At 31.3% G+C, this 24163-nt stretch overlaps 3 protein-coding genes across 15 annotated transcripts in view; 1 reads left to right on the forward strand and 2 right to left on the reverse strand.

Moving 5' to 3' along the window:
• The window catches only part of LOC130892048 (BLOC-2 complex member HPS5 homolog), a 25144-nt gene extending 24003 nt beyond the window's left edge, over window positions 1-1141 (reverse strand). For all 8 annotated transcript variants that reach the window (XR_009058981.1, XM_057797250.1, XM_057797249.1 and 5 more), the window contains exons 1-3: window positions 904-1141; window positions 743-853; window positions 225-458 (exon numbers count right to left, since the gene is read on the reverse strand). Coding sequence is in view for 7 of the 8 variants with exons in the window: in XM_057797250.1 (XP_057653233.1) it covers window positions 225-458; window positions 743-853; window positions 904-1077 (519 nt within the window). In the remaining variant the exon portion in view is untranslated. The remainder of the gene's footprint in view (window positions 1-224; window positions 459-742; window positions 854-903) is intronic.
• A 212-nt stretch (window positions 1142-1353) lies between these two features.
• Window positions 1354-24163, forward strand: part of LOC130891137 (uncharacterized) — a 29544-nt gene continuing 6734 nt past the window's right edge. Inside the window, exons 1-6 of the mRNA XM_057795713.1 lie at window positions 1354-1731; window positions 1785-2476; window positions 2533-2824; window positions 4446-4663; window positions 20435-20997; window positions 23172-23320. Of these exons, the coding sequence (XP_057651696.1) occupies window positions 1577-1731; window positions 1785-2476; window positions 2533-2824; window positions 4446-4663; window positions 20435-20997; window positions 23172-23320 (2069 nt within the window). The 5' untranslated portion in view covers window positions 1354-1576. The remainder of the gene's footprint in view (window positions 1732-1784; window positions 2477-2532; window positions 2825-4445; window positions 4664-20434; window positions 20998-23171; window positions 23321-24163) is intronic.
• LOC130891138 (short/branched chain specific acyl-CoA dehydrogenase, mitochondrial-like) lies at window positions 4731-17176 on the reverse strand. 6 transcript variants are annotated; one of them, XM_057795715.1, is made up of 5 exons: window positions 17110-17176; window positions 15289-15452; window positions 6067-6352; window positions 5363-5803; window positions 4731-5282 (listed from the first exon to the last, which is right to left on the reverse strand). In XM_057795715.1, the coding sequence occupies exons 3-5, from the start codon at window positions 6338-6340 to the stop codon at window positions 4750-4752; spliced, it is 1248 nt and encodes a 415-aa protein (XP_057651698.1). In that variant the 5' UTR covers window positions 6341-6352; window positions 15289-15452; window positions 17110-17176; the 3' UTR covers window positions 4731-4749. The 6 variants fall into 6 exon arrangements, with proteins under 6 accessions (XP_057651698.1, XP_057651699.1, XP_057651700.1 ...); XM_057795716.1 differs by lacking the exon at window positions 17110-17176 and adding an exon at window positions 14986-15201 and having other exon boundaries at window positions 15289-16204; XM_057795717.1 differs by lacking the exon at window positions 17110-17176 and adding an exon at window positions 14905-15201 and having other exon boundaries at window positions 15289-16204.

The raw sequence follows: 24163 nt of genomic DNA on the forward strand, positions 1-24163 counted from the left end.
TCTTAAGCAGTGATAAGTCTGTAAGGAAATCTATTGCTAATTAGTTGTCAAACAAATAATCAACAAATTTTCCTGCGAGAAGAATTGAGTATTAACATAGTTTCTGAGGAATGGACTCAAGTAACAAAATTAAATATTTCAGATAAAATTCTGTATTAAATTTTGATTCTCACTGCTAGCTTTTAAGAGTTGATACTTTAATTATGTGCAAAGTCAATACTCACTAATGTTGAACTTATTGTAGATACTGAAATTTTTCCAGTATTATCACCACAGTATAAATCATTTCCATGCCATGTCATCACAGTTATAGTATTGCCTTCGTGTTCTGTATACAAAAGAGGTCTTAAATTGAAATCAACAAAAACATTTTCTACAATTATCACATATCCCCTAGAAGATGCTAGAGCTAAATTTTTTTCATTTGCAGATATTTTTATTTGAACGGTTGTTCCTTCCTGAAACAAAGAAATTGAGTCATGCTTAGCTGATTACTATGAAGGGTTTTTGCTATTCAAATTAAAAGCAATGTATCTTTTTTTAGTGAGAAACATATTTAAAATATCTAAGCGTTTAAGTTTGTCCTAACTTTTAATAATTGTTAGGATAGTAGAATCAGTATTTAATTTGACCTCTGTTTACACAAACAATATACAAAGAAGTGCATTAATTCTACAAACTACATATTAGGACATGATTCTATAAAAAAATATTGAATCGAAGGTAAAGACTTTAGACTTACTTTGCTTGGAATTAACTTAAGAAATTCACATGGAGACCTTTTGAACACATAGATTCCGCCACTACTAGTTCCCAAAATGATATACTGATTTGAAACATCAAAACAAGTTATCTAAAACAAATTTCAATTAGCAATTACGTTAATTTGGTTACGTTACTTACTTTAATACGTTGAGTATTTTTAAAAGTTTCACTAATAGCCGTTTTAATTGTGCTTAAGTATTCAACCAAAAGATATTTTTCCATTTTTACACATATCAAAAAAAAGGTTATGTTGTTATTATTCACTCGGCCGTTTTTAGCTATTTTTAGGGAGCGTAATAGCCATACCAACATTTATTTTTCTCTTATCCACAATGAAATAGAAACCGATAAACAAGAAAAAATTATTTTGTTTCAGTCACACAGAAAGTAAGAACCTCTATTTTTCATCAATGTTATACTTAATTCTTAATTATTATAATTCACACAAAAATAGGAAATATTTTCGATTGTTATAATAGTTTTCTATATATAAATAATCTATTATTTACATAATGGAGAATTAAATATTCTGTGTTTTGCCGATAATTCCTTACTCATGGCAACGCCGAATTGCATTCTATTTTACATGGCAAATAACGGTGGTAGCAGTGATGAGATTGAAAAGTACAATGGACGGGTGAAATTTTTACCATTGTTTTTAATGTATTAATTTAATTATTATTTTCTGAAACTAGTTTACGATAGCTGAGAAAATAGCGGTAAATTATTTATAATCTATTGTAGTCAGTGACCGTACTCCTGTATAAGAATCTATTGTAATTGTTGATGTTTAAAAATTTGTTGTGCCAAAATGGAATTGTCATCGGGTAATCCAACTTCCCAAGACTTTTTAAAACACAAAAGAGGACAACGAAATTCAAACTCTTCATTGCCTCCATATTTTTCTGATGTAGAAGTTGATATCATAGATATTAATAGCATACATTTTGAAGATGATGAATCCTGGTAAGTAATTCTTTACATTACAGATGTTAAGAAATAATAGATTTGTTTTATAGGTTGTGCTCTTCTAGTAGTGAAAATCCCGTTTTAGATTTACATAAATGGTTATGCAAAGATTTAGATACAAATTCTACACCTCTTACAAACATCACAACATATATTGATTCACAGAAGAATGTTGACTCTAGAACATTTACACGTCCAAAGAAAAGGTTTACACGTCCTTCTATAGAACGATACAATGAAGAGATGTATGGTAGTAGCAGTGAAACAATTACTATACAAACAAACTCTAGAAGTTTCATAATAGAAGAAAATTCAGAGCCTATAAGAGAAACTGAAATGCCTGTTAATTTTGATTTATCCCTTCCTTCCAGCAGCTATTATTTTGACAAAATGATAGCAGACTTAGGAGAGTCAGATTCATTTCAAAACATGTCCCCACCAAGTCTTGTAAATTCCATGTGCTCATCAACTTTTGCCAATCTTATGGAAAGTAGTTTTATTAAGAATGATCCTATTTTAAGAGAAATCAGAGATACTGACTATTCTGAAACTGTATTATTGCAAGATTCTGAAGCTCCAATGTTTCAATCAATAACTGAAAGTTGCAGCAGTATTAATTCTGACACTCCTGAAAATTTCTTAAAAAAGGTTTCTTTCAATGGAACATTTAAAAAAAATACATGGAAAGAAGGAGACAAGCAGAAACATACAGATACAACTTTTAGTAAGCCTGTTGAATTAGGTATGTAATGAGTTAAAACGAAATTTTCTTCATAAAGTGAATTTGTTTTGTTTCAGAAAAGGAAGGGGACAATACAATTAAAAATATTTCTGAAAATTCCACAGGACAAAACAACGAAACTTGGGTTAATCCAAATGGTACATATCGTAGAATTACTAAACATAATGGCACATTTAAAAAGTCTGATATTAAAAAGAATCAAAATGTTTTAAATACAACATTTGAGACAGAACCCCAGCAAAAAATTAACCCAAATACAACACATGTGCTTATAAAAGACTGTAATGGTGTTGAAAACATGAAAAAAGAATTATCCGACAACATGGATATGTATACAGATTTAAATAGGTGAATAAGCTTATTTTCTTGATATAATTATTTTCTTCCTTAGCACATACAAATTGTGAACATGTGATTATTAAGTAACTTATCATTTCTAATTTAATGCTTGATAAAAGGGTTCAGACATTTCCTTTTCTTATCCATTATTACAAATACATTTGCAGGTTTCAAATAACAGTGAATATTACACTAAAAATATATTCTTTTGTGAAACCCTATGTTTAACAGAATTTTTTTTATTTTGTGCATTTTTTATTTATCCAATTAAGTAGTTTTTAACATTATTATATAAAGACCATATTATTTTGAATCATTGTTGTCTTTTAACAACAGTAATTTAAAAATCACTTACATTGGTTTTATTATTTTTTACAAATGGTTGTTTTATTGTTTGCTTGTCTTTGAGTACAGTGAATTATTGTGAAAAATACGTACTTACTGTTTTTTTATGATTATATATATATATATATATATATATATATATATATATATATATATATATATAAATTAGACATTGATAAGGAGTTGAATGTTAGTGTTATTTTTTCACCTTCAAAGTTTTTTTTGTAGAATAAATTGTATGTTCCAAGTTGAAAAGTAACTTGCATCATATTTCGCATATTTGCACAAGGATTCAAAATTTTTATTTTGTGTGTAGCTGTACAATCCTTGATATTTATGAAATCAGATACATTTATTTAGTAAATCGTTATGTTGATATGTACGAAAAATCGTACAATTTGCCCTGATAAGAAAGAAAAAGACTAAGCCACTAAAGCATGTTCCAAGAAAACTCGTTTTCTTGAAAACTATGAAGGATAAAAATTTATTTGTTTGTTACAAATTTTGTGAATCGTAACCCCCAGCTTGTGTGAATACAATTTCTTGAAAATGTTTCTAAATGAATTAGTAAAATGGCAAAATGTACTTACTGTGAACATTTTATCTTGCATTTAATAGTAATCATGGGTATAAAGAAAGTAAAGTATATGTTAGTGGCTTTTTAGTATAGTCATTTTTGTAGAATAAATTGTATGTTCCCCATTGAAAAATAATTTGAATCATGTTTCGCACATTTGCACCAGGCATCGAAGTTTTAATTCTGGATATAGATGTACAATCCTTGATATTTATGAAATCAGATTCATTCATTTAGTAAATCGTCACTTTTCCTGAATTGGCTGATACACAATCGACAAAGTATTGAAAATCGTACAATTTATCGAATCTATCGAAGTATTAGATGACATTTTTTATGTAGAAATATTTTAAAGAGATCATATTTTTAAATAATTGAAAATTTAAAAAAATATGACGATGAAATTATCTAAAACTACCTGTATTCATGTGGGACGAGGTAGATAGTGGCACGAAATTATCACCCCCAGAATATAAACTCAGTATATATGACAGAAACTTTAAAGAATAAGGTTCTCAATTCGCCCCTTTAAAGAGTTGTATCTCCCTAGTATATTAAGTGGTATCTTTTGTAGCTTTAGAATTAATATAAATAATAGTGGATCATTTTGTATATTAGAGTCCCTTGCTAAACTTAAACTGGGTTGAATTTTTTTTTTAATTAACTTTTAGATTTGAAATAAAATGTACCATATCTGATTTTTTATAGGTTAAGTTATTGCCTTGAAAATGATAATATAGAATTACATGAAGCATATGATGATATAAATGGATCCTCAAATAATTTGAAGACTTCTAATCTAAGTGGCTCTGCTGGTTCTGCAGACAGTCTTGATAGATTAAGCAGCATGTCAAGCAGTAGTAGAGGTTCAAACAAAATGCTCAATATGGCAGATGTAGATGCCATTGTAGAGATGCAGGAAAGAAGTAAGTCACTTTCATGTTTAATTCACAGAATTATTTATTAGCTGTATAAATAATGATGAATGAGAAGTGTTTTTGAAAATTATTTATTACATATTTTTATATTCTTTCTCTATACATTTCGCTATAGTATTCATCTGTATATTGTAAGTACCTTCATATATACTTCCAATCTTACAATCTCTATACATTTTTTCTTGTATAAATGCTTTTGTAAATCCAACACCTCCCAACCAATCGATGCACTTAGTACATGTGTGCTGGGCAACCTCTGCTGAATAATATTTAGCCATTGAAGCTTGCTTCAAAAAATCTGTTTTTGATTCCACTAGCCTAGCAGCATTGTAAGTTAACAGTCTTGCACATTCAATATGAGTTGCTATTTTTGCTATCTGGTATTGTAAACCTTGAAAATTAAAAATAGGTTGTTTGAATTGGATTCTTTCTAATGTATAAGGGACGGTAGCATCTAAACAACCTTGAGCTATGCCCAATTGCTGTGCTGCAATGCCTATTCTTCCCTCATTTAACGAACCAGCGACTATTTTGTAGCCTTGACCTACTTCTCCCAATATTGATATTTCAGGGACTCGGACATTGTCAAAATGGACTGGATGAGTACCTGAACAAAAAAATGAACGTTTAACATTGTTCATTTTATATATGGTCTAAAAAATTGATATGGGGCTTATTGATACTTACCAGAAGCACAAATACCCAACTTGATTTCGGGCTTTCCGACAGTCAAACCAGGGCTATCTCTCTCAACAATAAAACAAGTGATTCCCTTGTATCCTTTAGATGGATCAGCATTAGCCATAACAATAAAGAGTCCAGCTATACCAGCGCTCGAAATCCACATTTTTGTTCCATTTAAAATATAATCTGAACCATCTTTCTTGGCCAATGTTTTCATGGCAAAAGCATCAGAACCAGATGTGGGTTCTGATAGTGCAAAAGCACCTATGGTATCGTTTGCTAAACGTGGTAAATACATCCGTTTCTGTTCTTCAGTACCTAATTTCATTAATATAGTATTGACTAAAGTAATTTGAATGTCAATTGGTACAGAAACTGCAGGATCTACTTTTGCTATTTGTTCTATCGCAATTATACTTCTCATGAAGTCTGATCCTATTCCACCTAAAAATTTAAAAATAATTTTACTTGAGAAGGCTTGTAAATCCACATATATGTGTGTTAGGAAAGATAATCTCAAGATTCCTGGATAAACAGATAAAAACTTTTTTTTGGTATTACTTTAGTACAATTGATCTCTATTTTCAAGCATAAGGAGCAGTCTGGAGGTACCTCGCTTTTACTGTCCATCAGTGTTTTTATTTAAATTGATGTGGGTTAACTTTTGGTCTGTAAGAATATAATTTTATCTAAAATGCTCTACCTACCATATTTTTCATCAATTCCTAGTCCGAACAATCCATTTTTAAAACAAGCATCTATAACAGATTGTTTGATTTCACCATCTTTTTCCATTTCTCTTACATATGGCGCTATGCTAGTTCTAGCAAATTTCGCAACATTTTCCTGCAAGTCACGTTCATCTTTTGATAATTGCGTTAAAGGTACGTGCCTTCCTGTGTGGTCGTGTTTTGTCCTTTTTTGGGGGTATCTTAGGCTTTTCTTTTGAAATAATTTAGCTGTTCTACTCATCAAATTCATGTTTTTAGACTTCTGGAAGTTATGTTTACTAAAGTGTTACTTATCATTAACTAAGGTGATTAAATAAATTTAAATATAGAATAATTTTAACCTTTGATAATAAAAAAAAATTATGTCTGTTACCAGGGTTTCAGTAAATATTGTGAAAAGATTATAGGAATTCCAAAATATTTGCTTAAATGATAAATATTCAGCAATATTACTGACAGTTTCTTATATTTTCCATTAATAATATTACTGAATAATATTTGAATAATTCTATGCTTTCTACTTCTATTGCAATGAAGGACTTATTCCAATCAAAACCACACTCTACGAGGAAATTTTAACTGAATTAATATCTTTTACTTTGATGAAAATCATTACAAAAGATTTCTTTCTTTTGGAGAATGTGATGGGAATATAGTGATAGTAAATACCGAAATCTAGTCTGATTTTGTTTGTACTGTGGTCGGTCACCAGTGGAATCGTGCGTGTTCTGTAAGTGTGAAGATACAGTACTGTATTGCTTTTTGTTTGTTGTGTTATTGTTTGAAAGATTAGTTTGGGAGGAAAATGGAATGGCTACTAAACGTAAACATAGCACCTTACCTCTAAGAGGAACCCATTTAAGTGAACCTATTGTTCATGAAAAAGCTATTCAGTTGAACGTCTTATTAAATGGTGACAATTCATTACGGCTAGCACCACTTGGTTTGACTGATGGAAAAAGGACCATTTAATACCGCCAGTTATCTATAACTGGAGAATAGCTTTCTTCTGATCATGCTGCGGTGCTGGAAGTACCTTGCTACATTTAAAAATTTGACAGCTAAAGGAAACTCGTGCTCCTGGTTTTAAGATGAGTAAGGACCGAATAACATTAATGACTTGTTCTAATGCTGCCGATAACCATGAACTTCCTCTCATGATGATAAGCAAAGCTGCTAAGCCTCGAGCCTTTAAAAATATCAACATGAAGTCACTTCCACTCTATTATAGACACCAGAAAAGAGACTCGGTGGATGGCAAATTATTCAAATAATGGTTTCATGATCAATTTATGCCTTCTGTTAAACAGTTTAGTAAGGAAAATGATCTATCCCACGTGCTATCCTTTTGATCGATAATGCATCCACACCCCATACAGACATTGTAGAACTTACTTGAGGCGAAATATAAACAACATTTTTACTGTGACACCTCTACTACAGCCAATGAACCAGGAAGTTTTGCAGGCTCTGAAGTTGCAGTACCGAAAAAGTTTTTCAAAATCTTTAATCAAGGACGATACCATCCCTTTGGTACAAAAGATTAGAGAAACAAACGTAAAGGAAGTGGTCTATTGGGCAGCTGAATATTGGGAAAATGTTATAGTTGGAGCAATAAGAAAATCTTGGATAAACTATGCATGTCTAATAACAAGTATAAAACACGTTTTGTGGACAACCAAATCAGCGCAGCCCTTCTGCTTTGGGATTGAAATTAGGTAGAAACGGTTTTTAAAAAATTACAATAAAATGTAACATCGTAAAATCGTCCCACAAAAGTTGTAGATCATGTAAAAATCTACAACTATTGTAGACAACATTTTCTCTCATAACCTAAAAATTTGTCAGTAAATTACAAAAAAACGGACTTTTTCATTGTTGTTCTTGAACGAACAGTCAAATTTTAACGAATTTTCATTAGAATTAGTATTTTTCAAGAGGATTTAAAAAAGTTCAAATGTCATACTGTTTTTTGAGATGTATTTTTAAAACGAAAAACGTTCTCTTCTCAAACAAAATTTCTGATTAAATATTTTATTTTTAGGGCTTAGGAATCTTTTCTTATTTATTTATTTACTTTTGATTGAAAAAATAAATACATAATATAAGGCTACAACTCTAAAAAATACTTGAAAAATTCCAAAAAAGACTCGTTAAAGCTTGAAATTTTCAATTATTGTTAAAAATTAAAATTCAAAAATACATATACACCCAAAGAAATCTACAGAAAATACACTTCAGTTTATTTTATATTGTTATTAAACAAAAACAAATAATTGAAATCTGTGGAGTGTTTCAGTATTATTTAATTATAAACATCTTAATTTCTAATTGAGATATAAAAAAAATCTGAAGGAATATTTTCTGGTAAAAATTTGAAATTTCTTTAGAATGAGGACTTTGTGCCATTAAGTTGGTATACTTTCAATAGATTCGATTTCTCAGAAGGAGCTGGAAAGGGTATCTGCTGATTTAGTTTTATTTTCTGAGCAGCTTTCACTCTCACTTTTTTATTCAATTATACACTGATATAGAGTATAAAATTAACACAACTCTTATATTTTAATGAAAAAAAAGGTTTTTTGCTCTTAAGCAAATATCTAAAAAACACCATGAAAAGTGACATGTTGAATTTCCTGAAACATTCGTTCGAAATCAGACCATTCGTTCAAGAAAAGCAATTATTAAATAAAAAAGTTAGTGTATATAATTCATTCTCAAATTTTGAGGTTATGCTAAAAAGTGTTATCTAAGAAATGTTAAAGCTTAATTTTTTTTGTTTCTAAAACAGTATCCAGCCTCTTGTACACATGTAATACTCAAAGCTTGTGATAAATAATGGCAAATATGTTCAGTTCACAATACAGCATCTATTATACAAGAGTAGTAATAGCAACATATTAGAAAAAATATTTTTGAATTCAGTCTTAACCGTACTGTTGCATTCAACAACTCACAATAAATATTATGTAATATAACCAACCAATCTTTAATTTATCCAGTGACTAAATAAAATAGAATACAAATCAGATTTTTTACCTATGGGATTGTAAAATGAAGAAACCGCAGCAGTTATATTTTTCTTAATAATAAAATGTTTATAGGTTTCATGTTCACATGGTAGAAGCCTCAATTTAATGAAAAAATGGAAATTAATTCTAGCAGTTTATCATACTCATTATTTTTAATGGAATCAGGATTCACATTAATTACTCATGCATTTTAATGAACTTAATCACAATATTCATATACTTATACAGGATGATCTAACTCTGGATATTTTTCAAAGGTTGTAAGATCAGACGTATGAGATAAATAAATCAGCAAATCCGGATATGTAAAAGAGAAATCGTCGCTTAGCACAATTGTCTCTATACTAATACATTTCAAAAAGTGACGTACATCCCGTATTAACTGAAAAATTTGGACATGAGAAACCTGTGTGCAAGATGGGTGCCCCGTTTGCTCACAATGGAATAAAAACAGCGTCGTGAAGATGTTTTCGTCGAGTGTTTGGCAATGTTTCACAGTAATAAGCTGATTTTTTGCGCCGTTTTATAACCATGGATGAAGCATGGGTCCATAACTTCACATCCGAAACAAAAGAACAATCAAAACAATGGACTGCAAAGAGAGAACCGGCTCCAAAGAAGTCAAAGACCTTTCTATCTACATGCAAAATCATGGCGTCGGTTTTTTGGGATAATTTTCATTGACTATCTTGAAATTGGAAATGTTTAAAACGGCGAGTATTATGCGAACTTATTGTAACGTTTAAGGGAAGAAATCAAGTAAAAATGGCCGTCTTTGGCTAAGAAGAAAGTGTTGTTTCATCAAGTCAATGCACCAACTCCACATCCAATATTGCAATGAATTAAAGTTTGAATTGCTACTTCATGCACCCTATTCGCCAGATATAACCTACGCGGATTATTTTCTGTTCCCGACTTAAAAACATAGCTCGGTGGTCAAAGAATTTCCAACAACGAGAGGTGGTGTCGGCAGTTGATGGCTATGTTGAGGAATTTGTCGATTCTTATTATAAAAAAGGTATCGAACTTATTGAAATGAAACAAAATTTTTGGAATTTCTTTGCCGGGCCAGGTAGGTCTGGGACCATTATTGTATTGTGTGAGTTTGCTCAACATTTATTTTAGTTAAAGTGCAACTGATTAATTTATCATTTAGAAAAATATAGTTGTATTAATGAATGATTTTAGAAATTTAGATTTAGAAAGAAATCGACTTTGTTGTGTTTCCCTAATTGTATTGGTGTGTTTATATTGTTCTTAAGATTTCAAGACCAAAAGAGATCAAGTACCTGTGAATATTTAATAGGTCATTCGATATTGTGTAACGGTTATCTATTTATTTTTATGTTGCAAATTGACCTTTTAATATGTAATAGTGTGGTGGGAGCTAGAGACTCACGTTTTCGGTGGTATTCCATGCATCTTGAAATTTTGTATAATATTGACTAGACCTAACTTGTGACACCAGGTATTCCCCATAAGATAAGGGCGTAAAATTACAATAAGTCACATTTATGTGGTGTAATATTATTGTTAATTTTTAAATTAATTAAAGTATACGTATAAAACGTTTTTTGTTTATAACTGTAATGTAATGTTTTTTTCTTAACTAGCTTGTCTGCCTTGATAAAATTTTACAGTCAATATTTACGAGAATATATTGAAAAATTCTTAGCCTACTATAGAACCAAACAAAATTTCAATGTCAAAATATTTTATTACTCAACATATTCTCCTCTTAATTGGATACATTTATTACAGCGAACCTGCAACGTCTCTAGACCTTTCAAAAAAAAATTTTCTTCTTGCTTTGCAAACCAAACCTTCACAGCTTTTATTATCTCCCGTTGGAAGAAAATTTACGACCTTTTAAACTTTTTTTGAGGTTGAGGAAAGAGATGATGTTCTGACAGAGCCAAATCTGGTGAATAAGGGGGGTGTTCTAATAATTCAAACCCTAATCACGAATTTTTTGCATGGCAACATGGGATTTGTGTGCAGGGGCGACGTCCTGCAAAAACAAAACACTTTTGGATAGCTTTCCGCGTCTTTTCTCTTTAATTTTTTCCCGGTGTGGTCAGAAATGTCGATTAGTAATCTCTAGTTATTGTTTTCCTCTATCCACAAAATCAATCATTATTACTCCATAGCAATCCCAAAAAACTGAAGCGAGAACTTTTCCAGCAGATTATTGGACACGCAACTTCTTAGGTCTTGGAGAACCAGAGTGTCGCCATTCCATCGATTGTTGCTTTGTTTCTGGATCGTAGAAATGTTCCCAAGTCTCATTCATAGTAACAATTCGGTTTAAGAAGTCTACATTGTCTTCAAATCGAGCATAGGTCAAACGCGATGTTTCTACCCTTGAAGGTTTTTGGTCAACATGTCATGAACTGCATTAATATTTTCAGGGACTGACACAAAAACTGGTCTTCCCGATCGGTCATCATCTTCAATGGTAAATTTACCTCTTTTGAAGCTTGTAGTCCACGATCACGATCGCATACGAAGGACATTGATCACCAAGGGTAATAAGCATATCTTCGTAAATCTGCTTACCTCTTAACCCTTTCAAATACAGGTACTTGATGATGGCTCGATACCCCAATTTTTCGATTTTCACAATTTCGCTGGACATCTTTTTTCTTTCAATTTATTGCGTAACTCTGGTTTACTTTTTTGACGTCAAACTTTACACTTACACTTCTAATAAGTTATGTTCGTCGCTATGGTAACGCATTATTTTGTTTATGCATGGAACTGGTCTAGGCTAACTAGATATCAATACATCCTCGTACATAATTTCCGATTGAGGTATTTCGTACAATTACTTAATTTTCATAAAAAATATATGGCTCAAATAAGAAATTGATAAAACAATTAATCATTTGTTGGTGAATAATCAAACTTCAGTATAATCGGCGTAGTAGTCATCATCATCCTTAGCACGGTATCTTGGTTATTTCTATTAATTCACTCGCAGACAGCCGCTCGCCAATTCTCTATTTGAATAATCCAGACATTTCAGACGTAATCCAATCATCTTAACATTTGCCTTTCGACTAATCCGGTAATGAAGATCCTTTATTGAATTGACTTTTCATTTACAGCACGACTTAATTGCCCACCGCAGTTTCTCTTGTGTATTTGACCACGTCAATATTCTTCTATATTATTGGACCGTATATTACACTCACAATTATTTCAAAGACTAGGCTCTACAACTTTTTTCATCGTCCATGTTTCCGACACATAAGTCAGAACTGGACGTATTAGGGATATTTTTATTGATTTAGGTAGTGATCATTTATTTTTTGGTCCGTTGCCATCCTTTGAGTGCACAAGACCTTGGCAGGGCGACGTGAGCGCCATGTATTGAGCAGTCATGACAAGTTTTCGGCCATGTTGTATAAGTCACACCGGAGCATTGCTTCCGATTGCTTCCGGTTATTAAAGTTCAGCATTGTGGTTGTGATCCTTTTGAGCTGCAGGAAGAAGATATGGAACAGTTGTCACGCGTGACCGAATTAGACAGATTTTGGGTTTAAATTCTATTGGTTTTTATTCATCAATTTTTCATGTATCTAAGGCTTTTAGTTTTATTAAAATCGATATTTTCATATTTCAGAGTTCATAAGAGTTATATATTTTTGGCCATTTAAGTTTTTTGTTCCACCATCTCAATAACTATATTTTCTTTTTTTAAATCTTCTTATAATGGTTGATTATTCTTCTCCTCCGTCAATTTCTTCTGTAAAAACTACTCCAATACTCGTACTCCACTAAAATATTGCTTTCAAACGCTGCCGTCTACCTACACTGTAGATTTTCTTGTTTCATTTTTTAATGTATTTGTGGTAAAATCTTATGTTAATTTTTTGATTTCTAATTATACCATTGTTTGATTTTCGCATGCTTCTCTTTTGTTTTGATTTTTTTCTTGTCTTATATTCTTTAAACATTTTTGGTCGTTTTTTCCATCAGATAAATTTACACAATAAAGGACAGATTGTCAATATCCAATAAGTAGTTACTGAAAACCAGGTTACATGCTAATTTATTTAACATCTGTCGTGTGTCAGAACTGATATATTATGTCATAATAATTTGTGTGTAAGTCATTGAAAATGATTATATCTTTTTGTATTTGAAATTTTTATCAATTGACTAGCATTTTTTAATACTATTTGAAGATTCTGTTAATTAAAGGTAAGCGTTGATTATATAATAATTAATTTGAAGTTGCGATTTGTGAGTTTATAATAGTAAATATTTATTGAATCAAACACTATTAAAAATATATGTTCTATAAGAAGAAGATTTTCAGTCACACCATGAAAAACAATTATAGGTTTTATATATTTATGTATTTATATATCTCTCCAATTTTTTTTTACTTTTTTACTACTCGAAACTAGTACACTCGGCTTTAAATCTTGGTTTTATCGCCAAAACAAGTGTTGGCTAGTACCCTCAGCGTTAAAACTTGTTTTTACTAATCAAAAATAGTATTGTCTAGTACCCTCTTCGTTAAAACTTGTTTCTTCTAATCAAAACTAGTGTTGTCTCGGCTTTAAATCTTGTTTTTACTCGTCGAAACTAATGTTAACTAGTACCCTCAGCGTTAAAACTTGTTTTTACTAGTCAAAACTAGTGTTGTCTAGTACTTTCGGCGTTAAAACTAGTGTTGTCTAGTACTTTCGGCCTTAAAACTAGTGTTGTCTAGTACTTTCGGCGTTAAAACTTGTTTTGACTAGTCGAAACTAGTACACTCGGCTTTAAATCTTGTTTTTACCGCCAAAACTAGTGTTAACTAGTACCCTCAGCGTTAAAACTTATTTTTACTAGTCAAAAATAGTATTGTCTAATATCCTTGGCGTTCAAATTTGTTTTTATTAGTCAATCAGAGTTAAACCTAGTTTTTTTTTACATTTTTCACTTTGAAATACTAGAATTTACTCAGTTTATAGAATTTTCAGCTGAGATTAGCTTTTATTAGAGAAATCCACTAATGGAAAACAGGGTTTCCAGTTGAGAAATTGATTGTTTTAAAATTTTATTCTAGTATAACATTAAAAAGTCAGGATTTTTGAAATAAACTTTCGTGGCATATTATTTTTTTTGTACAAACCGCGTTTAGAAACACGACAGTTTTTCCGGGAGAATCTTAGGAAACCTTGCTATCCACCTGAGCCGGTGAATTATTTTTCAGTAGCACTTTGCACGAACAAAGTTGAACCTGACACTTAATCCAATTGTGAAATCTACATTACAATTATAATACGGACTATAAAATTTTATTTTAATTGACACTAGTTTTCACTACCCAATAGAAAGATGTAGTTAACTATAGTTTGATTAGTAAAAACTTTAACTGAATAGGTTTGTTGGAACTAGTTGACCCTAGTTAATGAAAACGGGTTTTAATTGTAATAACAAACCCTCAGATCCTTATCTAACTTAATCACTTCCCATAAAAGCGACTGTAAATTACATACTGGAAGATGTGCCCTGGTTGAACATGTCAGTTCGACCAACCATCAGATGGATTTCAATGCTGCAAGCATCAGAAGAAAAGAACCTTCATAGAAATGGCCTACATATGTCAGTCACAAAACTGTATAAACAAAAAAACAGACATACACAATCTCGGTGAGATTTATTCATTCCTACTCTCATTAGATTCAAACCTACATGTTAGACCGAATCCCAACACAACATCACTAAGTTTAACATAATATAAAATCTCTATCTGAAATTTTATAGATCAAGTAGGACTTACATCCTCATAAAGGTAAACGTCCACTGGTCAACCGATCTTGTGATCGACCGATAAGGGTACTAGGGGCGTCCCCCAACCTACCTTTCCCCTAGAGCTCTTGTTCGCTCCAAACCAGGTAAAGGTGATTTCACGTGCTTAGTCCACACTCTCCACTCCACTTATATTGTAGTTTCCCTGCTGATGGAAAGAACACTTCCAGAAAGCTTGGATTTTTAGTTTAATAAAGAGTACACAAATTTCCAAAATTTGCTGCAACTCCAATATATTCATTTTTGTTCTAACTAGATTTTGAATAACCTATATATAGGAACGACTTTTTAAAATATAATAAATATGCCCCAATCAATTATAAATCACCCTTCACCATTTTTCATAGAAACTTACATTTTACTATATCCGTAACATTCGTTCGTGCAATATCTGCTAACATATAATACTGCAAAGGCACTTCGTCTAAATTCTACTTAGCGATCACAATCAGTTGTGTCTCCTAAACATAAGTATCGTTGTTGCCACGACGAATTGCTATTTGTAGTTTGTTTGTTTACCTAAAAATTGATTTCCATTATTTCATGGTTGTAGATCAGTGGCGACTCGTGGGTAAATATATTGGATATGATATATTGACATTTTGTTGAAACCATGTCGTACGATTATAAACTTCAAATTGTTGCAGTTGCGGAAAGAAAAAAATCCCTTGACATGGCTACGTATAGTTCAGAATTCACAGTGACAGATTGCCCCTATTGATTTTGAAATAGGGTCCGATAATTCCATGCGCTGATATGGCCGCTCAAACCGTTACTTTCGACGAATACAGTGGCTTTTGATGTTTTGCACGTGGGTTCTTTGCAGCCTAGTAACGGCAATTCTGTCTATTGACATGCCCATTTAAGTGAAAATGGGCTTCGTAGAAGAACAGAATATTAAATCATTTTGCTGTAATTTATGCACATGTTGAATTTTATACGGATGTAATTTCAGATCTTTCGACAAAATGCAACGCAAAGATGTTCTGGATACCACAAGTTCGGCTGATCGCTTACGAGTCTAAAGACCAGGATTATGTTGAACTGAAGCTCTAACTTGTTCAATTGTGTCTTCTGTTCTTGTTGATCTTGGGCGTGTCCTGTAGGCTTCTGATTGAGAGTCGAACCAGTGCTTCCAACTTTCTGACCCACGATCGAATTACACTTCGGACACTGATTTATGTCATGTTATCCAAACTCACATCGAAACAAATGTAATAATGTTTAATGCAGAATGCACGTTGCGCTCCGGTGAAGTGATCCATCGCGACTAAATTTCCGAGCCCGAGCTACTCATCAGCTACTGCACAGCTCCCTCTCATAACGTTTAAACGAAATAGAGTTTGTAAAATTGTACACCTTTCTGGCCTACCCTGTAGTTTATAATATAAGATTTGAATTTATTTCTATTTATAATTTATATTTAATTGAAATTTTTAAAGAGTTCGAGCTGATTTTATTTATTTATATATATATATATATATATATATATATATATATATATATATATATATATATATATATATATATATATATATATATATATATATATTATTAATTTTTAAAGAGTTCGAGCTGATTTTATTTATTATGATTTATGATTATTTATTAGAGAAAGAGGTTTCCACCGAAAAATAAAGATCTTGGAAACTCTACAAAGAAGGTAGACATTTTTTACATAAACATAGTTTGACTGCTATGACCCAAAATATCTCGGCAGTAGTTAAATTGACTATTTTTCTTGTAGGCCGGCACTGGCTGGCTGGGGCGCAAACAAAACTTTGTGGGTCAAAATCCTTTTAGGTTTTATCTTGTCTAATTAAGTACAAGCTTTGGCGAGAATTTCACAAAATCGGGAGTTTAATATTTTCGGAACTTTAACCTGATTGAGAAGATAATTGTAAAAATCACTTTCATTTTTTTTTTATTATCCACTACTTCAGTAACACCCGAATGCACTCACAATTTTTCACTATTGACAGGAAGGGAGGTAAAACAAAACTGCAGCCACAAATCGTCTTTTCACGTTTAAATTATTTTTTTACGGTTTTTCCAGATACCGTCTAAATTAATAACTGATCCACTTTATCTTGTAATGTTATTTCCTCACTTAACAAATATTCATGAACTTTTGAACATTAGTCAAATTATTAATTATATCTTCATATGCACTTACTTAAAAAAAATTAAAATGTCTCGGTCAAAACGAACTCACAACACACAAGCACGCGATACAAAAACATACTTTGCATAATTTCCTGCTCAAATATTCTTTATCGCACGTATAATATGCTTTTTGGTAAACAGGTGAAGCGGGGTTGGGCGGGGGCGTTCGAGATTTGCGTCACAGTATATGTATTGATTACAAGAAACGTTGTTTGCATACAGACGATTTAACAAACATTTTTAACAATATCAACGTAATTAGCTTTTTCATTGTTGTCCAGATAAAAATTATTTTTCTAAAAATACTTGGTTGGTTCTGTAGCTCTGCTAATGTTGATCATTCCATACGTTAAGTTTTTTTTTGTTCCCAGACGAATTTAATCAATCAGCATGAACTATTCAGCAGTTGATAGGTCGAAAAAGATGTTTAATTTAAGAAGTATGATTAGAACAGTTTCTCCAATTTGGGGTCGTATAATCAACCTCAGCGAAAGTGTCTAGGTACTTAATAGATTTATTTGACTTGTTGCTGTCATTTCATTTTTTATTATTCTCTAAAATTTTGTTTGATAATGCCCAATTTCATCTAGTGTCTAGATGAATTATTGAGAATTAAATTCCTCAACTGCTGCTAGGATGAAAAATCTATATTAAATTTTCTTCAACCTTTAAGAAAGTTCTACTGGTAGATAATTGTTGTGCAGACTTAAGACTATCACTCTTAAAAATTCATTCAACAGGATATTTTGCTTAAAAATATGTCCCAGTATTATCAATTTTACTCTAATTTTCTTTTTAAGCTTTTCAGTTTTATTATTTTATTAGATACCTTTAGTTAACTTGGAATTTTTGTTAATTTTAATTGGTTGTGTCATGTTTAATTTCTTACATCAAAATGCGAATGTTTTAAATATTTTATATTTGATTTTAATTCTTATATTTTACTATTCTGCTTGTTTATTGTTGTACAAGATTCTCGTCAAAATTTTATTTTGGCAACAATGTAACAAAAAATCATGAAAGTTCAAGGATCTAATTGTCTGCATTGTGTTCTAAAATATGTAAATTGATTGTATTGTTAAGAAATTTAATATTGTAATATTTCAATGGGCGACAATTTGAGAACCATATCATATTTGAATATTGATATATAATTTGAATACCTGTTAATGTTTATATTATATCTTCATATTAAATTTCATATAAATGTATGGATTAATATTAATATAGACTAAGCCAAAAAAATAAACTAATTTTTTTAAGTATATCGAAAATATTGTAAGAATCTGAACCCTTGAAATTGATATTGAGAGGTTTATCAACGCAACTTTTAATTTTTTTCCGGTGCGGGTCTTTGTCCAATAACTCCTAAACCATCGAGATAATTACTTGACAATAAAAGACTGAAATTTTTTATCAGATGAACCGTTTTCTCATAACCACGCCTTGAAAATTAATATAATTTCAGAATTTTATTTTTCAACTTTGGAATTTTGAAATTCACTTAAAAATCAGTATCCGAAAAAATCCAATAAAGATTCTTGAAGGGAATTAAATTTCCTACAAAATATGCCTCCCAATATTTTTAGTTAAATTTACTCCGTTAAAATTTATTCAAAGTTAAGTTATAGTCAATAAGAAACTCTTTAGTCCAGGAGGAATCGGCACATGAGTACCGAAATCTGTTCCACCTCAATTTTTTTATGCGATCCCCTTCAAATTGCCCTTTTTAGTCGAATTTTTCAAGGAAAAATTAGACTATTATGGTAGGCATGTTTTGAGACCTCCTGAACACGATTATGATGGTTTTTCGAATGTATATATATATATATATATATATATATATATATATATATATATATATATATATATATATATATATCTGTTTAAGCTACAATTCTTATTTTCGTCTCTCGAGCAATTGCTATGGGTCTGATTTGGTTCAAAATTAGCACATGGCTTTTTTGGCGGCGGATTGATGTAATTAGAGTTTGGTTGAAAACAAATGAATATTTCGAGGGGTCGCAGTGCAAAAAAAGTGGTTTTTGACCTTTGCTCACCTCTGCAGGTCAAACGAAAAGCGACTGAAAAATGAAATTTCACATGTAGGTTCAATTAGTTGCGAGATGATTTCCTATCTAAGGTCGAAACTTTCCATCTCCACCCCTCTCCATTTTATGGTCATTTTTGTTATATTTTCTTATTTTTTGGCCAGAAAAATTTTAACTAGAGGGTTCGAACTTCGCATGCAAGTAGGGGTGATGTTGAAGAATTGTCTTTCTCAAGTTCAAAGTTTTTTTCTTCAGTTCTTCTAGCACAAAACGCCCGAAATCATTTTGATCGTTGTAATTGTTGAACTGGACCGCCTCCTATTTAATGAATAATACGAGTATGATCTTAATAGGGTGATTTTTTTTCTTCCCATTTTCGAAATTTCTTGTCATAATGACAATTTTTTTTTGTTGTCAATTGGAATTGAACAAGAGGGTTCGAGACCACCGGGTCTATTGAAATTATGAATTTTCATTCGAGAGAGAGAGTTAACTTGTGAAATGAAAAGTTATTGAGGAATAGCAAATTTTCCATATAGAGAAATAAGATTGAGAATTGATATCATTTCCAAGAAATTCATTTTGTGGAAAGATTTGTTTGTGTATTAGTTAAATTCTTCATTCGACGAAAAATTCGACTTTCGTGATGGAGCTCTGCTGCTCACGGCTTTTTTTTTTCATATTCTTTATTGAAATATAAATAAAAAAGGTAATATTTTTAAAGGTTCGAAAAATCTCTAATTCGGGTACTTTTTTGACCCATGAAAAATATATTTAGAAAAAATAATTGCGCTGGCCATTCTATCGATTTTTGCCCCCCTATTCGCCGATTGGGAAATATTGTGCTGTGGTGGTACTCCATCTTGATGAAACTAGGTATATCGATATAAATTTCAAAGTTCCAAATAATGATCGCCTTTCAAATTGCAATCAATGCAAAAAAAACTAATAATATGGTTTCCAATAACTTTAAACTTTAGAGGATACTTGACCAGTAGCATAACTGTCAATACCCAAGATTCACAGCCATATGTGAGATTGGCCTGTAAATTGCTTTGTACACTTTCATTTTTGTTTCTTTGGAGTTTTCTTTATTGCTTCGCCTTCTTTATTCTATTATTTAATTCCAAATTCTACCTTCCTGTTTCTAAGCTACTAACATTTTCTATAAGTTCCTCCTCAACCCCGTTTTTAATTTTTTTCTTTTACATTTGTTACTATTATAACTTTGGTTTTACAATTCTGCTTATTGGAAAATGTTCTTTCTTAATTTTTTTATTCTAGGTCTCCAACAAGTGATGTCAACTCCAAAAATATCGACAGCTTCCAAAAAATTATGGGACCATAATTTCATATCACCTATAACCACAGTAGAAACTATATCAGATTCTGACCATTCATCTAACGACGACTACAAAAGCGTCCGATCGACCATATCATCAAAAGGATCTTTAGATCAATTCGTCATTAAACAACAACCAAAAAGCTTAGGTTATGCACCGATTTCCTTAGATGCAACAATCAAAATTAGTCAAAAAGGTTCCTATACTGCACCAGCTCCCAAACCTTTGCCAGTAACTAGACCCTATGCTAAGACTAATTCATATTCTAACCTCAAACCTATGAACTCGAACATACCTGGTAGTTACTCGAATATTTATAAAATGAGTACTGCGAAACAACCATCTATTAATATGGGGTCTAATTTAAAAACTATGGGTACAAAACTGAAAGGCTCTTATACTAGTCTAAGACCCATGAGCTCTAATCTACCAGTGGCGCCACCTCTAATTAGTTCCAATACAACGTCGACGTTGAATAAAGCAACTCCTCTGAATATAGTAGAAGTAAGTATACAAAAATATATATATTTGTACGTTAATAGTCCGGTCAATTTAGACATTCGAAGTTATATAAATTCCCACCAAGCTGAGCAGTAAAATTGTTTAAAATGACTTGTAATTAAGCCCCCCCCCCAATGAGATTTTTATTAAAGGATTCAACCAATAAATTATTTTTTTTACATTCTCTATACCTTTTGGTGAAAACGTTGTATTTAAATTAGAATTTTTAACGATACAATATGATTAAATAAAATTGTCAAAATTGACTTGACAGTGAACGTGTTAATCGTCGGAGTCGTAACTTTCAAATTCTTCTTCTTCATTCTGAGTCCATGTAAATTGCGTCAATAGCGATGTACCGCCATACACGGGAATGATGGGAAACTTTCATTATTTTTAATTATATTTTAAACAATTCCTTCACTCTTATTTGTAGGTCTAATTTGACCGGACTATACGGATTATTTGAAATTACGTTAGTTCAGGACTTAGGTCAGGACTTTTTGCATGTGTTGGTATTTATGTTACTGTTTCTAAGTACTCTATCTTATGTATATAGTCCTCCCTATCTTACACCAAATTTTTCGCTGTGACCCATGGCTTTCCCTTCTTTTTTAAGATTTTCTTAACTGGCACCATGCTATCCATCCTTTGTAGGTAGTTCCACCATCCTAGTTGTTTCCTTTCTATGAATTCTTCTATGGATTCAACTTTTAAATCTTTTCTTCTATGGGAGCTTAATTCCTTTCACTCTTCTAAGGTATTCAAAGATATTCAAATTGCAATCAATGCAAAAAGAACCAATAATATGGTTTCCAATAATCCTAAACTTAAAAGGATACTTACTCTTATTCTGTAAAGACTTTCCGTTGACCAGTAGCATGGCAGTTACGTGAAAAAGTGTACTCATCTTCCAATTGGATATTTTTTTGACCAACATGTACATCAATCGCTCACAAAAATAATTCCTCTCACTCTTCTAAGGTATTTTATTTCTGCTGCTCTAAATTTACTCTTGTCCCTCTCTGTCAATATCCAAGATTCACAGCCATATGTGAGATTGGCGTGTAAATTGCTTTGTACACTTTAATTTTTGTTTCTTTGTAGTTTTCTTTTTTTGTTTCGCTTTCTTTATTTTATTATTTAATTCCAAATCCTACTTTTCTGTTTCTAAGCTACTAACTTGTTCCTCCTCGACCCCGATTTCAATTTTTTTCTTTTACATTTATAACTACCATAACTTTGGTTTTATTTGTTCATTTTCCTTTCGTTTTCTGTCAGTTGTTCAAATTTTCTTGTAAATTTTTCTGGTTTTCTGCTATGATCATTCAATCACTTGCAAGTGGCATTCTGATATATCCTACAGTGGAAGATACCTTTTTTTGTAACGTAGAGCAGTCATACAAAGAATCGAGAGCTTACTGTCACCAAAAAATATTGTTTATAAAATGATAGCTAGCGAAGAAGTCTGGAAAACCCAAAAACAAAAAGATCTATTAGACTAAGATGAATCTAAGCAGTATGATGAAGTAATACTTTCTGGTGGTTCCGTTATACTGTCTGTTGAGAAGCAAGAAGGCTTATGTAGTGGGATATATATAGTGATCTTGTCTGCCATAAAAGGCTATGAATATTAACGGGCTCAGACTGATTCCATGTCGCACTCCTTCTTGTGTTGTGAACGTCTCTAATTTTATATTTCTGCTATTCAGTTAATTTGCTACTAACATTTCTTGTTCGCAGGTCCTTCCATATTTTCATTTGTGGAACTTTATCGAAATCTTTTTCCCCGTCTAGGAATGCAAATTGATTTGGATTTTGCCATTTTTCTTCAAATGATTTCTTTTATAGTGAATACATGATCTTTTGTACTTCTGCTTTTCCGTAAACCTCTTTGCAACTCCATGAAAGTTGGTTCTATTTTAGCTCGCAATTCTTATCTATTATTTATTCAAAAAAAAATTAGAGTTGCAGTCCTTGCTATATCACTTTTTGTGCACCTGTAGTATCAGCTTTCCAATCTTCAGGAATCTTTCCTTCTATCTAATCTATGCTCTTACTCATACCATCGATATCGCATGTCCTGTTCTCTAAGTTAAACCACACATCTTTCGTCGAACTTTCCCATTACCAGTTATTTTGACTTGTACTTGATTGTAACTATATTTTCCTGTTAGGTACAACCGATGCCAAGAGAAAAAATTACGTTAGTAGGTGACAACACATTTGTAAAACCCCATCCAGTAAAAGCTAGTGGCTTACCAAGGCCCACAGGAATACCCAGGCCAGCTTCTAAAATACCCGCACCTCGTGGTAGTAATGTAAGGTAATGTTGTAAAAATGTTGTCCCGAAATTTTTGATGTGAAATTTTTCGTTTTCATGACGAAATCTCGAAATTCGAAACAAATAATCGATCGTTTTTTATTAAGATTAAATTGAGAAAACAAATTCACATAACAGTGATTACGAAATTGAGTAAAATAACTAATTCTCGTGCGTTGCATACTATACTTTTTCTACGACTTTTTATATTACAAATTTGGTAAAGTATTCGCCTCATGAAGACTTCAATTACAAATATTTATTAATATTTATATTATTATTGATGATGCTGATGACAACATGGAATATTGTGTCCAAAATGTAGAACATTTTTTCACCAGTTTGGAAAAATTAAAATTTTCTTTGAAAAAGGTACATTTCCACCAATGTTTCCAATTCATGAAGAGATATAAAATTGTTGATATTATTTCTTTTATGTTTATTGTTACAAATTAATATATTGAAAATGACATTCCAATTAAATTTGAGGGACGGTCTCAATGGTGAAATAATAAATTGAAAAAGAATAATAAATACGAAAAAATATAATATGATGAATTCCAATAGCTGTATAAAAATGATTGTAGAAAAGTTGTAGAAAATGCTTTTATTAGGAATTTATTTATTTTGATTTATATTTCAAGTTTTTTTATTGTAAACTAATTTATATAAAATTCTAATTTATGTATTTATTTACACTAATTTATATAATTAACTTGAACTACACTGATTTATTTCAATTATTTTTTTATATATATATCAAATTGAAATGATAAAAAAAATCATCAAAACATCAATTTATCGGAAAGGAAAAAATATCTATTCAGCATAAAAGTAATGTTTGTT

Source organism: Diorhabda carinulata, chromosome 3 (genome assembly GCF_026250575.1).
Source record: "Diorhabda carinulata isolate Delta chromosome 3, icDioCari1.1, whole genome shotgun sequence".
Taxonomy (NCBI): domain Eukaryota; kingdom Metazoa; phylum Arthropoda; class Insecta; order Coleoptera; family Chrysomelidae; genus Diorhabda; species Diorhabda carinulata.

Bases quoted from the DNA above. Each gene is read 5' to 3' on its own strand.
- LOC130891138 (XM_057795715.1), bottom strand. From the start codon at position 6,340: ATGAATTTGATGAGTAGAACAGCTAAATTATTTCAAAAGAAAAGCCTA. The intron at 5,804-6,066 runs GTAGGTAGAGCA...TTAAATTTTTAG, and splicing joins AGGAATTGATGAAAAATATG to GTGGAATAGGATCAGACTTC. The intron at 5,283-5,362 runs GTAAGTATCAAT...TTTTTTGTTCAG, and splicing joins GTTGGGTATTTGTGCTTCTG to GTACTCATCCAGTCCATTTT.